Source organism: Lynx rufus, unplaced genomic scaffold, assembly GCF_022079265.1.
Source record: "Lynx rufus isolate CCGP_SWC_20201006 ecotype Redwood Valley unplaced genomic scaffold, mLynRuf1.p SCAF_11, whole genome shotgun sequence".
NCBI lineage: Eukaryota > Metazoa > Chordata > Mammalia > Carnivora > Felidae > Lynx > Lynx rufus.
Genome location: NW_025814825.1, coordinates 31,078,408 through 31,093,829, shown reverse-complemented (window position 1 = coordinate 31,093,829; position 15,422 = coordinate 31,078,408). Strand labels below are relative to the sequence as shown.

Genomic DNA, 15,422 nt, shown 5'->3' with positions numbered 1-15,422 from the left:
GTTATTGTCAATAGAGTTGGACACTCAACCAACTGAGCCACCCAGGTGCTCCCTAACGTTCTTTTCTATGAATTCTGGCATCCGTCATTTTTTGTTTTTGTTTTTGTTTTTTAATTATTTATTTATTTAATTTACATCCAAATTAGTTACCATATAGTGCAATAATGATTTCAGGAGTAGAATCCAGTGATTCATCCCCTACATATAACACCCAGTGCTCATCCCAGCAAGTGTCCTCCCTAATGCCCCTTGCCCATTTAGCCCATCCCGCCACCCCAAATCCCTCCAGCAACCCTCAGTTAGTTCTCTACATGTAAGAGTCGTGTTTGGGCTGCCTCGGTGGCCCAGTCGGTTCAGCTTCCGACTTCAGCTCAGGTCATGATCTCATAGTTCATGAGTTCAAACCCCGTATCAGGCTCTGTGGTGACAGCTCAGAGCTTGGAGCCTGCTTCGAATTCTGTATCTCCCTCTCTCTCTGCCCCTCCTCACATTCTGTCTCTCTGTCTCACAAAAATAAATAAACATTAAAAAAAAAAAAGCGTCTCTTATGTTTTGTCCCCCCCCACCCTGTTTTTATATTATTTTTGCTTCTCTTCCCTTATATTCATCTGTTTTGTATCTTAAATTCCGCATATGAGTTAAGTCATATGATATTTGTTTTTCTCTAATTTTGCTTGGCATAATACACTCTAGTTCCATCCACTTTGTTGCAAATGGCAAGATTTCATTCTTTTTGATTGCTGAGTAATACTTCATTGTATATATGTACCACATCTTCTTTATCTAGTCATCTATCGATGGACATTTGGGCTCTTTCCATACTTTGATTATTGTCAGTAGCGCTGCTATAAACATTGGGGTAGCATCTGTCCGTTCTAAAACATTTTCAATCATTGATTATTCTCATTATGGGTTATATTTTTTTTTTCTGTGTATGCCTGATCATTTTTGTTTGGATGTCAGACATTGTGAATTTTATTTTGCTGGGTGCTAGATATTTTTATATTCCTATAAATATTTTTGAGGCTTGTTGTGCAGTTACTTGAAAACAATTTGATCCTTTCAGGTCTTGCTTTTAAGATTTGTTAGGCAAGACCAGAGCCATGTTTAGTCTAGAGTTAGTTTTTTCCCATGACTGAGGCAAGACCTTTTTGAGTACTCTACCCAATGTCCCATGTATTTTGAGGTTTTCCAGTCTGTCTGGTGGGAACATGCACATTATTCCTGGCCCAGTATGAATGCTGAGATCTGTGTCCTCTATTTTTTTTTTTTTTTTAGCTTCAGTTAGTTTCTTTTATATGCCTGCAGTGGTCAGTGCTCTGCTGAATACCCAAAGGGTGTCCTCCTCAGATCTCTGGAGTTCTCTCTCTGTGCAACTCTCTCTTCTGGTACTATATCCTTTCACGCTAGCAGCCTTGGTCTTCTCAGCCTGTTGGCTCCCTCTCATCAACTCAACAAGTCAACTAGTCCCTGCTTAGAGGGGACTCCCTGTGTTATGACCTGGAAACTAAGGCAGTAAGCTGGGCAATCGTTTATTTTTTGTTTCTCCAAGGATCACTGCCCTTTGTTACCCAGTGTTCAGTATCTTGAAAAACATTGTTTTATATTGGGAGGGGCGGGTTCTGGATTTTATTGGTTGATTTTTTATTGTCCCAAGTACAAGAGTAAATCTGTCCTTGTTGTTTCATCTAGGAAGTCTCTTTAATGTGTTTTTAAAGAATAAGAATCGATGGCTCCTAAGGTTTCTTTTAACCCTGAGATTTTTTATTTTGTATTACATATTTTGAACAGCTCATTTTCCTATCTCCATAGTGTGCATTCTCTCCTCACAACATTTAACTGTTTGCTGTTTGTTCATAGAAGGTTGCTTGGGATTAACTCTGGGTTATGAATGAACCTTGTTTATGATATAAACACATAGAATGAGGGCAATCAAGCTGTAACAGCCGAAAAATGGATGTTTTCTCCAACATACTTAACATATTTAAAGTTTTTATAATCTAGTTGAGAGTTTGGCTAAAGAGTTTCCTTCGCAGACTAGGCAAGTAAGACTTTAATTTGGTATCTTTTATTTTTAACCACAGAGCTATGCAAATAACATTTATATTCTAAAGTAATTACAGCAACTTTTCTTTCATTTCAACTGTAAGAGATTTAACTGTAAATAGGCATGTAAGATATCTCAAAACCTGTATTTTGCTTGAAGGGGGGAAAGACCTTGGTTTTTTAATGCTACCATGTAATAGTTTTATAGAACCTTTATTTAAACCTTTCATTTCTGCATTTATTGTTCTTAGCCAAAATGAAGATAATATCAACATTATTTTATTTTTTTGTTTTATTATTATTATTATTTTTAATTTACATCCACATTTTTTAGCATATAGTGCAATAATGATTTCAGGAGTAGAATCCAGTGATTCATCCCCTACATATAACACCCAGTGCTCGTCCCAACAAGTGTCCTCCCTAATGCCCCTTGCCCATTTAGCTCATCCCCTCACCCAGAATCCCTCCAGCAACCCTCAGTTTATTCTCTGTATTTAAGAGTCTCTTAGGTTTTGTCCCCCTCCCTGTTTTTATATTATTTTTGCTTCCCTTCCCTTATGTTCATCTGTTTTGTATCTTAAATTCCACGTATGCATGAAGGCCTATGATATTTGTCTTTCTGTGACTGACTAATATCATTTAGCATACATAATACACTCTAGTTCCATCCACATTGTTGCAAATGGCAACATTTCATTCTTTTTGATTGCCGACTGATACTCCATTGTGTGTGTGTGTGTGTGTGTGTGTGTGTGTACACATACATACATACATACATATACACACCACATCTTTATCCATTCATCAGTCAGTGCACATTTACTTTCTCCATACTTTGGCTATAATTAATCAACATTATTTTAAAAGTTGGCATAGGAAATGTATAAAAATACTTTCTTAATCAGTATTGTCCAGGGTTTTTGGACCACAACCCTCTTATAAATATATTTTATGTGGAGATCTCATACATATACATAATTGTAATAAAAAACTTACTGCTATATGTGGTATACACTGATAGTTCCTGTTCAATTTCAGTGAAAAGTAAACCTTTAGAAGTGACCCTTGTAATGGATCACATCTCACAGTTTCAAATACAATGCTATATAAAGAAGAAAGCTATGAGGTACCATATTAATAAAAGGTAAACATACTTCGACTACATGCTTTTAGTTCTATTAATCAAATTTCATTTCAAAACAGTTTGAGTATACTATATTTAGTTAAATCATGTCTGGTGTTTTTGCAGCATCTTTGCCACAAGCATTTTTCCTGCATAGCTAATTGGCCATAAAGCAACTTCACCATAAAAGATAAAATCATGAAAAATAAAAAAGGGGCATTTATTAAAAAGGACATAGTGAAAAATGAAAAATGAATAACAAAATTTTAAAAACTATTGTAAAATACAAAATATTTGAATATATTTAAAATGTGTGTAGATTTATGGCAGTATTGTGCAAATAACTGATTTTATTTTGTGAATTGTACCTAAACACTTGTCTTCAAAGTCTTTTTTTCATAGTATTACACTTTTTTTTTTTTTGCTTGTTGATCCATGTCCGTGTTCAGCATTGCACTTTATTTTTTCATGAAAAATTTTTCCTTCATTAAAGAGAGGCATCAGTTTCCAAATACTAGGATACATATTTGTAACTTAGCTTTGTATTGTATTGTGAAATCCTTCTACACTGTTGTTTGTTTTTGTCATATTGTCAGATGTCCATTGATAGACATTCCAAAGTTCTGTGGGAAGGGTGGTTTCAAAATTCCACCACTGGATAGAATATTATGGAGCCTAAGATTTATATAATATAAAAATGGGAGTACTATGGTCAATGGAGAAATGAAACCAAGCTGTCATCTAGTTGATAAAACCAAGAAACTGTCAGCCAGTTATTTTTTTTAATCTTTGACAGCAAAATTGCCTTATGGCCTTATTAGTTATTCAGCAAAAATGCTTGTGGGAAAGATGCTTATAGCAAAACTACCTAGAATGTGTTAAATATGTATAACTTTATTAATAACTTATGTAAGATTGTGGCTCTACATTTTCAGTTTTAGTCTTTTCCCTAATAAGCAGGCTAGTAATAACTTATAAGTAGTTAAAAGAGATACCTCTGAATTTTATCTTTTAAGTAATGATATTAAAGCTAAGAACTATGGTTTTGAGACGTGGTAAAGTCCTAGAACTAATATTAGCTTTGCATCCTTATTTTTTAATTAGATACCTTTCTTAAAATAATTTTTTTAATGTTTATTTATTTATTATAGAGAGAGGGAGAGCACAAGCGGGGGAGGCGGAGAGAGGGAGACACAATCTGAAGCAGACTCCAGGCTCCAAGCTGTCTGCGCAGAGCCTGACGCAGGGCTTGAACTCATAAACTATAAGGTCATGACTTGAGCTGAAGTCAGACTTTCAACTGACTGAGCCACCCAGGCACCCCTAGATACTTTTATTTATACCAAGTTTTTTTCCTGTTTTTTTCTACATCACTTAAAATAAGATTTATAATCAATAAAAGAGATGCCATCATAGTAAAACTTCCTAGTAGTAAATTAAAATTTTCATGATACTTGGTTATCATTTGGTTAACGTAAGTAATAAATGGCTAAGGGTGATTACCATTATTTGTGGTCTACTGGCCATAAGAAGTTTGAATCTATCCTACATTTTTATACAGATATGTTCCACACACATACACACATATACAACAACAACAACAAAACCACAACACACATTGCAACATTTTTCACAGAAGGCATCCAGGCTTTCCCTACTCACTAAGAAAGTGACTAGGGCTGATGTTCCCTGGTGATCTTCCATAGGGTCTGCCGCACCGGTAGAAACCATCCGCACCGGTAGAAACCATCTTTATAAAAAGTCTGCTGGAGTATCACATATCCTTCTTGCCAAATACTTTGTTAAAATAAAAGTTCTCTCTGCAGCAGGGACCTCCCCTGCCTCCAGTCTCCTAAATTTAACCTTCTCTATTTATAGAATGAAGAATCTTTAGTTTAAATAGAAATACAGACTCACACAACTGGTTGTGGTATGAACAGAGCATGTGATTTTGTAAATTTATAAATTGTTTCTGAATTTTTTTCCTCATAGGTAAACATTAAAATGGTCGTTCTGTTTTGTTTTGTGCTTTGATTTTTTGTTGTTGTTGTTTTTAAAATAGACTCTAAACCTTTCCAGACTTGTAGGAAATCTGTTGCTGTGTAATACAGTGGAAAGAATTATGTGATCTAATGTCCAAATACTCTATGGGAGGACTTTGGATGTAAAAATATTTCTTAACGTGTTTTCCAGATGTCTGTGACCTTTTGGAGTTGTCCCTCCCCTCCACCCCTCACTTAATTTTAAGGCTTTAATATTGGTTGAGTTCATCCATTGAAATTTAATAAAACAGAATGCTTGAACTGAATAAACTGGAAGAAAATATATCTCTCTAGTAAGCCATTACCAACATAACGGAAACAATTTATGGAAACTCAGTTCCCAAATGGTGATATGCTCTAGGTGGGAAATGGGGTATTAATCTAAATATTATGTTAATAAAGTTATAAATTATATAATTTTCAAGTAATTAGAAACGTTAGTGTCTATGTAACAATAACTATGCTAAACATAATTTTAATGTTTCTTTGATTTATTCAGGTTATGGATGTGTAGACATTCTGGTTAAAAGTATTACATATGGCATTTTAGTGTTATATAAGGTATTTTTCTTAATCCTTTCTCCCAGCATTTACTGAATATTCTACATTGTTATTAGCACTTCTTATGGTGTTCTACATATAGTAGTCACATAGCTAAGTTTACTGAAACTACCAACAATTTGATATGTTTAAGGAAACAAAATTCTGATTGATTCTGATCTGTTTCTTTCAGAAAAATCACCACACATATAATGGAATTTTATCTGATTCTGTAGATCAGATTTCTTTATTCTGGATGTCATGGTAACAATACAGGAAGTATGCACTATTTTTCATTTCTGCAAGCAGCCTTCACTGCTGACGGAAGAAAGTTTTTAAGCTATAGCAGAGTTCATTTTGGTACCTTTAATGGAAATCCTGATTTTGTTTTTAATTTGTGATAACCTTTTTCTAAAGGAATGAACAACCAAAGAACTTATCTCATTAGGCAAGTCCACATGAATAAGAATGCCTAGAAGAGGATTGATTCTTCAGACCCGGACCCACTGGCTGCTATTGGGTCTTGCTTTACTCTGCAGTTTGGTATTATTTTTATACCTTCTGGAATGTGCCCCCCAGACTGATGGAAATGCACCTCTTCCTGGTGTTATTGGGGAAAACTATGGTAAAGAGTATTACCAGGCCCTCCTACAGGAGCAAGAAGAACATTATCAAACCAGGGCTACCAGTCTGAAACGCCAAATTGCCCAACTAAAACAAGAATTACAAGAAATGAGTGAGAAGATGAGATCATTGCAAGAGAGAAAGAATGTAGGGGCTAATGGCATAGGCTATCAAGGCAACAAAGAACAAACACCTAGTGATCTTTTAGAGTTTCTTCATTCCCAAATTGACAAAGCTGAAGTTAGCATAGGAGCCAAATTACCTAGTGAGTATGGAGTCATTCCTTTTGAAAGTTTTACCTTAATGAAAGTATTCCAGTTGGAAATGGGTCTCACTCGCCATCCTGAGGAAAAGCCAGTTAGAAAAGACAAGCGAGATGAATTGGTAGAAGTTATTGAAGCTGGCTTAGAGGTTATTAATAATCCTGATGAAGATGATGAACAGGAAGAGGAGGACAGTCCCCTTGGAGAGAAAATGATATTTAATGAAAATGACTTCATAGAAGGTAATGTGAAAAATGTGCTCATACATAGTTGTTCGTATGACAAAATGCTATTATTCTATGTTGGAAATATAAGTCATTATCTACAGTAGTGGAACATTTAATTTTTTACCTACTTCATTCCACCAAGAATTTGAAGTGGCTTTTTTTTTAAGTTTATTTATTTATTTTTGAGAGACAGGGAGCAAATGGAGGGAGGGGCAGAGAGAGAGGGAGAGAGAATCCCAAGGAGGGATTCTGTCAGTACATAGCCTGACATGGGACTCAGTCTCACAAACCCTGAGATCATGACCTGAGCCAAAACCAAGAGTTGAATGCTTAACCAACTGAGCCACCCAGGTGCCCTGAAGTGGCTTTTTAAAAAAAGTTATATTGTGATCATAATAAAAGAATAAGGACCAGGGAAATAGAATATTTCTAAGATTATGTAGAAGAGTACTAGTCAAGTTAAAGGGCTCTTAGGGCTATGTGTGTACATGTATGTATTTGCATTCCTCTCTTATCTGGTCTTGATATTCCTTTTTATATTTTTTTAAATGTAAGAACTAAAGTTAATGATTTGAAAACTATTTGGTAAAGAAAAGAAAAAAACCCTAATTTAGTAGATTGGTGGTTATTCTGTATTTTAGGAGGAAGAGAAGCACATGTCAGAACATCAAGGAGGCATACATAATTTTGAAAAGCATATTTGGCTTTTGGGAAAGTAAAGAAATAACCTGTTTTGCTAATACAGACTGCAGAGAGGGGATGGCATTTATACATACCAAAATGGGGTATGACTCAAAAGTTGAGGAACACTTCTATAAATTTAAGACATTTGCTGATGGATAGAAACAGGAATAATTACAGATTCCTACCCATTTCCAACTTTATATCTCCTGCTAGATGTTTAATTACAAACTTAAAAAACATTTTGGATATAAATCTTTCTTAAAAGTTCTCTTGGGGCGCCTGGGTGGCTCAGTCGGTTGAGCATCCGACTTCAGCTCAGGTCATGATCTCACAGTCTGTGAGTTCGAGCCCCGCATCGGGCTCTACTGACATCTCGGAGCCTGGAGCCTGCTTTGGATTCTGTGTCTCCCTCTCTCTCTGCCCCTCCCCTGCTCATGCTCTGTCTCTCTCTGTCTCAAAAATAAAAACGTTAAAAAATTAAAAAAAAAAAAAAAGTTCTCTTTGCTTGATTCTGTGAACAGTATACTGTATGTAGTTTCTTTGACCCTGAATCATCATGGATAGTACTTGCTATACTACAATATGGTAGCACCTTGAGACCTTTGGAGGGCTTGTGCTTTTCTGTGGCATTGCAGCTATCTTTTCATTGTAGTCACTTCTTTTTTTCTGCTGTCACTTACTGCAATTTTGGATGGGTTGTTTCTCTCAAAACTCTTCTAATTTTTCTGCAAGCTCAGTTTTTGTCTTTTCACCATATTTGTAGTTTATGGCAGAATTGAAAGCTGCTGAGGAAATAATTCACTAAAATGCAAAATGTCTTCACATTTGCCTAAAAGAAAGGAAGCTATGTCAGTTTTATATTCTACAACCTCTGCTTATCTTATAACTCTTTGGAATCTTTCACTAACAGAATTTACTCTGTATGGAACATATTTTTTTCCCCACTTTTCCTCCACTCTGTTACTCCTCTTGCCAATAAATAAATAAATAAATAAATAGATAGATAGATAAATAAATAAATAAATATTGAGTAACTCCTATTCCTCTTCCAGACTTTAACTTAGATGTCACTTCACTTAGAAGTCATCTCCAACCTACAAGTCTAAGATATCAGTGCTTCCTGTGTCCTCCTGTTACCTCTACCCATGTCTCCTCTCATAGCACTTATCACAGTATTTGGCATTGCCCATTTCCTAATTTGTAGTTCCTCTTAGACTGTAAGCCTCAGGAGGGAGTGGAATTGGTCTGTCTTGTTCATTGTTTTATTCCCAGATATTGGCTGACTCACACATCTATAGGTCTTACCTCTCTCTTGAATGTCACACTTAAAAATCAGATTGCCCGATAGACTTCCAGACTTTTCTCCTGGAGGCATCTCACAACACCATGTTTAAATCTGTACTAATTTTTCTTTGACTTCACTCTCTTCAGAGAGAGAGAGAAAGATATTGTGTGTGTGTGTGTGTGTGTGTGTGTGTGTGTGTAGAGTAAGGTATATATCACTGTATTGTTTTTACTTATTTTTGTCTTCCTCACTAGACTAACCCTTTATCAAAACCAGGACCACATAGCCCTCTTTGTACTACCAATGAATGACACGAAGGTATTCCATTTATTTTCATTGAACCGAACTGAGCAATAGAAGTTTTGACTCTCAGGTCTAGAATTTAATACTGCTAGAAGTAATTTATTTTTATCATAAGATTACTATGTTGATAGGCTCTACTATTTAAAAAAAGTTATATGTAAAAAGGGGCAGTTGTGACTTGAAGCATATTTATGGATTGAATAATAATAGAGCAGTGAACATTTTTTTTAACCTCTCCTTTTAAAGAAAGAATTGTTTACAACTGTACAATGGGGTAAATATTTTCACAAAATGATTAAAAACCCTGCAGTCTACTGTTGTACTCTTGATCTTTGAATAAAATCAGTATTCACATTGAATTTGTAAACTTTGACATAGAGACATCTTTATCCCTAACTCTTTCCTTTAGGTTATTATCGCACCGAGAGAGATAAGGGCACACAGTATGAACTCTTTTTTAAGAAAGCAGACCTTATGGAATATAGACATGTGACCCTCTTCCGCCCTTTTGGACCTCTCATGAAAGTGAAGAGCGAGATGATTGACATTACTAGATCAATTATTAATATCATTGTGCCACTTGCTGAAAGAACTGAAGCCTTTGCGCAGTTTATGCAGAACTTCAGGTAACTCTCAGGGTGTCATGATTTGACTAAGCACTTGTAAAAAATCACATTTCATGCAGATTTACTTAATTCATCTTCATTGAGTATGATTACTTAGAATTATAGAGTAATTTTGTAGGCTTTGGGAATTTTAATTTTTGCTATTCTCTTTTTTTTTAAGCATGTATAATATAGTGTGTTATTGACAGTTTGAACTTTGAAATAAATTGAGAGTGACAACTATTAGAAACTACATTTGATGACCTTTATAATTGTGTGTGAATTCACTTTAGGGCAAGTTGAATCTTTAAAAATAACTTTATTAAGGTATAAATTACATAAATAAAACCCACATATTTTAAGTAGAAGTTTCATGAATTTTGACAAATCTATACACTCATAATTGCCTTCACAATCACGATATAGGACAATGCTATTTCCCCAGAAGATTCCCTTGAGAACAATTTGAATTTTAAAATTGAAATGAATTTCGGAAATACAAACATTCAACTAAAAATGGGAGACAGTTATTCCATCTTGAGAAGCAGAGAGTTTAATAATTTTTAAAAACTTTTTTGTCATTAAATTTGGATATTTTAAAATGCTAAAGTGTTAAAAAAATTAGTATGTTATTAGGGCAGCTAGCTGGGGAAAGTTTGCTTTTTTGTTTTAATTTAACCTTTGCCATGTTTTTAATATTCTAATATGCTAGTTTTAATGCTTTATAATCCCATCTTTATTCTCATATTGAAATCATTGGACTTAAAAATTAGTTAATGCTGTTCTGTAGCAAAATATATAGAAATCATGCTTCCAGTGAGTTTTACCTGTTTGGAATAGCTCACTTGAGATCTGATTTCCTAAAGCATTTTTTACTGCCCTTCTTGGAATTGCTTTCAGATGCTACATTATTCTTTACAGTAAGTAACATCAGTCATGGCAAATATTTATTCCTTAATGATAGGTATAATTTCTGGAATTAGCCAGTCTGAAGACAAAATAACTCTTGACCAACAACTTGAATATTTATTTGTTTATGAACTGATTAGACTTCTTCCTTGAATAGCTTGTATTTGCTTCTGGAGGCAATACCAAAGCAAATGTTTCAAAAAGATTTTGAAATATGGCAACTTCTATGGGCCTCAAAGGGTTATATTCATGTGCATATGTTGTTATGCGTTTGCTGTGACTTCTTTAATAATTCAACGATATTGCCGCTTTTGTATTTACTTAAAGTTTCTGCAGTTTCATTCTAAATGAGTAATGCCTCATTCATTTTGTTAAAGCTTCATGTGATGGCTTTCTGAATGAGTAGTGCCTTATATATTTTCTTGAATGAACTTTATTTTTCAATTCTGTTAGGGATGTGTGTATTCATCAGGACAAGAGAATTCATCTCACAGTGGTGTATTTTGGTAAAGAAGGACTATCTAAAGTCAAGTCTATCCTAGAATCTGTCACAAGGTTGGTGAGCCATGTCCACATTGAAGTCCTTGATATGTAACATTAGAAGAATGAGAATTTCAGATATATAATTAGTTAATTTTAAATAGCTGCTATTTAAAAGTTGGCTGGGCACATGAGTGGTGGTGATAATAAGTTCCTCATTTCACCCCTCAATTCACTCACGCAACTCTAAATAATATGTCTTCCCTGCCCTCTTGACAGATAGCCTAGCATGATCTGGGCCCTCTCACTCTGTGGCCCACCTACCTTCTATTTATTTGCCTCCATTTATTACTTCTTCCTTCCTTGTGTTGGACTCTTCTCCTTTTTCTAAATCTAATCCCTTCACTTTAGTATTATCTCCTGAGCTTTCTCTCACTTGTCACCTTTTCTTTCCTTCCATTTCCCCAAGTTCATTCTTCTTGTCCTGCAAATGATGCTTAGGTCTCCCCTGTCATTAAGACACCACCACCTGACTCTATAATACTTATCAGCTACTAGTAGGTTTCTGTCCTTTCTGGCTAAACCTCATAGAACAATAATTCTCTAATTAGGCAACTCATACAGTACCTGGCACATAGTAGGTACTCAGAGGTTTGAATGAATGAATTTGTAATTCCTTAATACTCCATTATTAATTCTACAGCTCTTCTGCCTTTTCATCTCTAAGTTATGAGCCCAAAGTTATGACCTAGCTGCCAAATTCAAACTTTTCTGTGTTATCCTCTTTGATCGCTTTTTTATATTTGATGCCTAACCACCCAGTAGTTCCTTCTTGACACTTTCCTCTGATGTTTGTAAAATGTAAATATTTTGTAAATATAAATGTATTACAGTGTAAGGTGTTAGGTTGATTGTCTTGTCCGCTGCCAACTCTGTATCCTTTTACTTGCTTCTTTACCTTTCTGCTAGTTGTGGCCATTCCCTAAGAGTCCAGATTTGGCCGGCCATTCCTCTCCAACCGTTCAACTAACATTCATTGAATCCCACCGACTATGTTCCAGGTACACCGCTCGGGAGTCTGACTGGGGTGGTTGGAGTAGGACGGGCACAGAGGAAGGACTTGGAGTCCCTACCCCAAAGGGACTCTCACAGCACATGAATAAAAAACAAACATTGTCTCCTACTTCACACTAGCTATTCTTCTCCCGATGGCCCTCTTTCAGTTTAGACTAAGACCATTCTCATGATCCCCTGGGCTTAATGTCTGAGAGCTAGCATCTTTCACTCATTCTTTACCTCTAATAAGTTCTTGCTTACTACACAGGACCTCTTCTCTGTTCTTTTCTTGCTGCTGCCACCACCTAACCCAGGTTTCCCCTCCCTTCATTTCTTCCCTGCTTACCATTTTCAGGTCACCTACTAAGTGCCAAGCACTTCTATTGGTATTACGGAAGTTGTCCCTGCTTTAATCAAGACTCCTCTGTGGCACATGATGGAAACCTATCTTAAACTTAGGGAATACTTAAGGAAACTGGGAATGTTATGAAAGAATTTTGGATAGCTCCCAAACTAAAGGGATTATTACCAAATTTGGGGGAAAAAAACAAAACAGCTTTGATATCTTAGGGACTGGAACCAGAGACTTGAATACCATGAAAATTCTCTTGTTATCTTCTTGTCTGTTTTTCTCTGCATGTTGATTTCATTCTCCTATTGCAGATTGGCTTCTTCCACATGTGAGGTATATGGCTGTTGGCGGCTTTGGGCTCACATCTTCTCAGCTTTGCCATCAGAGAGGAAAGAGCTTTCTCCCAGATCCAGTTGAGAAAAGCCCAGGGAAGGAGTTTTGCCCACTCATGAGGGGTGGGGGTATTGTGATTGGCCCAGCTTGAGTCTGGTCCCCGCCCCTAGGAAGTTACTGTGGTTGGGGTGTTCTATGATTAGTTCCTCTGCTGGGTGCTGGGAGTGTGAGGTGGTAATCAGCAGTTTTCCCAAAAGAAAGGAGAGATTTGTATCCCATGAGGAGGACATTGTGGGCATTCAGAGCATGTGGAGTCCACTCCATACACTATTTGAGCCTTTGCTTCCATCTCTCCATTCCCCATTCTATACTGTTACAAGAATTATCTTCCTAAAATGTCCCTTTTTTGAGCCAACTGTACCCTAGTACAGCACTCCTCCCAACTTTAACATCAGAGCGACCTGGAATGATCTGTCTCAAGAGAGACACAGATGCTCATTGTCACCTCTAGTATCTGATTCAGAGGTCTGGGGTGTAGCCCAGACCCACCCAGGAAGGGTTTCTAATACTTTCCCAGGGAGGCTAATGCTGTGGGTGTGGGGACTTCATTGTGAGAACCACGGCCCTGGCAGAAAAACTCCTCCTTGCCTCAAGGACACTGACTAGGTCCTTTAACTTCTCACAGAAGGCACTCACTCCTCAGTCTGACCCTTTTCTGGTCTTCTCTCATTGTTCCCATTTTAGGATCCCTTTGTTCCAATCTGATTTGTCTGATCCCTGTTCTCTAAAATGCTTTCTACTCTCATCTCTTTACCTTTGAGAATAATTAATTGGAATAACCTCTAAACTCACTACTGAATTCAGGATTTTAATCAAGGCATAAGTTAAATTCTGCTTCTAACATCATCTCTAACTACTCTCAGACAAAAGCAATCTGTTTTCTCAGAACTGCTGTTCATTCATTCATTCAGCAAATATTTATTGAACCCTACTCTTTGAGGAGGTGCACTGTATCCATAGTAACAAACAAAACAAAGTCCCTGCTCTCATGGAGTTTATATTCCAGTGTGGGCAGACACACGAATAAACATGTCTGGTGGTACTGAGTAAAGCAAAGCCAGGCAGGGCAGTAAATATTGAAGAAAGAGAGGGAAGTCAGAGCAACTTCACATATGGTGTGAGGGGGACTCCTCTGATAAGGAGACGTGTGAGCAAAGATCTGAAAAACTCTAGAGCAAGAGTACTCTTTGCATGTACCATTTACATGGAATGCATTATTTATTACCAAATATTAATGGCCATTTTTCCATGTGTATGTTTCTTATCTGCCCAATAAGTTTTTAACATCCTGAAGGTCAGTGGCCCCTCAACAGTTTTTAAGCTCACACCACCAGCACATTGCCTCAAATATGAGCATTTAGTGAGTATCTGTCTCTGATGATGATCATACATGTGAAGCTGAAGATTTCCTTTCCCTGTATGAATGTAGAACCAAAGTAAAAAAATATCTAGAGCGTAAAACATATTGCGTAAGTTGTGTTGAAAGAAGAGAGTTGTTAAGCTTTAAATGGGACTTATCCTTTGTTGTATATGTTTTCCTCCTAGTGAGTCTAATTTTCACAATTATACTTTGATCCCATTGAATGAAGAATTTAATCGTGGACAAGGACTAAATGTGGGTGCCCAAGCTTGGGACAAGGGAGAGGTCTTGATGTTTTTCTGTGATGTTGATATATATTTCTCAGCCGAATTCCTTAACAGCTGCCGGTTAAATGCTGAGCCAGGTGCGTAAAATGTTGGTAGATGAACTGAGTGTAGAAATTTAGCGCAGTGTCAGCATGTCCCACATTTGGAATCAAGTTAATTATGTTTTCTTAAAGGTATATTAGGCATACTTTAACTAGAATATTAAGTAGAAAAGTGAAAATTTGCCCTTCTGAAGTTCATACCCTTCTTCTCTTGCGGCCAAATTCTGTTGCCAACAATTGAATCCAGATAAGCAAAGGCCTTAAAATTAACAAGGAGGAAGCAGCACTTCTCAGAAAAAGAGCCAAGCAGACAATGTGGAGATGTGTGAGAGTCAGTAGCACTGTGCCTCAGGCAGGTGGTGCCAACACAAAGACACACGTGCAGGTCCAGATACAGATGGTACTTGGTGTCCTTGCTATGTGTATGGGGATGATTTAGATGATTTACTATTCTTTGCCTATGTTGTAGATATTTTTTGAAAATGTATGGGCAGATGACATTTTTATAAATCAAATCTTTTTTTTTTTTTTTTTTTTGAGAGAGAGAGAGAAAGCACACGAACAGGGGAGAGAGGCGGAGAAGAGAGAGAGAGAGAATGAATCTTAAGCAGGCTTCACATGGAGCCCAACACAGGGCTCAATCCATGACCCTGGGATCATGACCTGAGCCAAAATCAAGAGTTGGACACTCAAACAACTGAGCTACCCAGGCACCCCCAGATGTTTTTTTTTTAATGTTTGTTTATTTTTGAAAGACAGAGTGTGAGCGGGGGAGGGGCAGAGAGAGAGGGAGACACGG

General features: G+C 36.6%; 1 protein-coding gene across 9 annotated transcripts in view; it reads left to right on the top strand.

Moving 5' to 3' along the window:
• CSGALNACT2 (chondroitin sulfate N-acetylgalactosaminyltransferase 2) overlaps positions 1–15,422 on the top strand; it is a 45,929-nt gene that overhangs the window by 11,436 nt on the left and 19,071 nt on the right. For 4 of the 9 annotated variants that reach the window (XM_047073135.1, XM_047073139.1, XM_047073141.1 and 1 more), the window contains exons 2-5: positions 5,948–6,883; positions 9,550–9,766; positions 11,108–11,209; positions 14,481–14,659. In XM_047073135.1, the coding sequence (XP_046929091.1) occupies positions 6,223–6,883; positions 9,550–9,766; positions 11,108–11,209; positions 14,481–14,659 (1,159 nt within the window). In that variant the 5' untranslated portion in view covers positions 5,948–6,222. Of the gene's footprint in view, positions 1–5,414; positions 5,576–5,947; positions 6,884–9,549; positions 9,767–11,107; positions 11,210–12,103; positions 12,196–12,853; positions 14,351–14,480; positions 14,660–15,422 lie in introns of those variants that run through there. The other 5 variants (XM_047073136.1, XM_047073142.1, XM_047073143.1 and 2 more) reach the window with 5 other exon arrangements.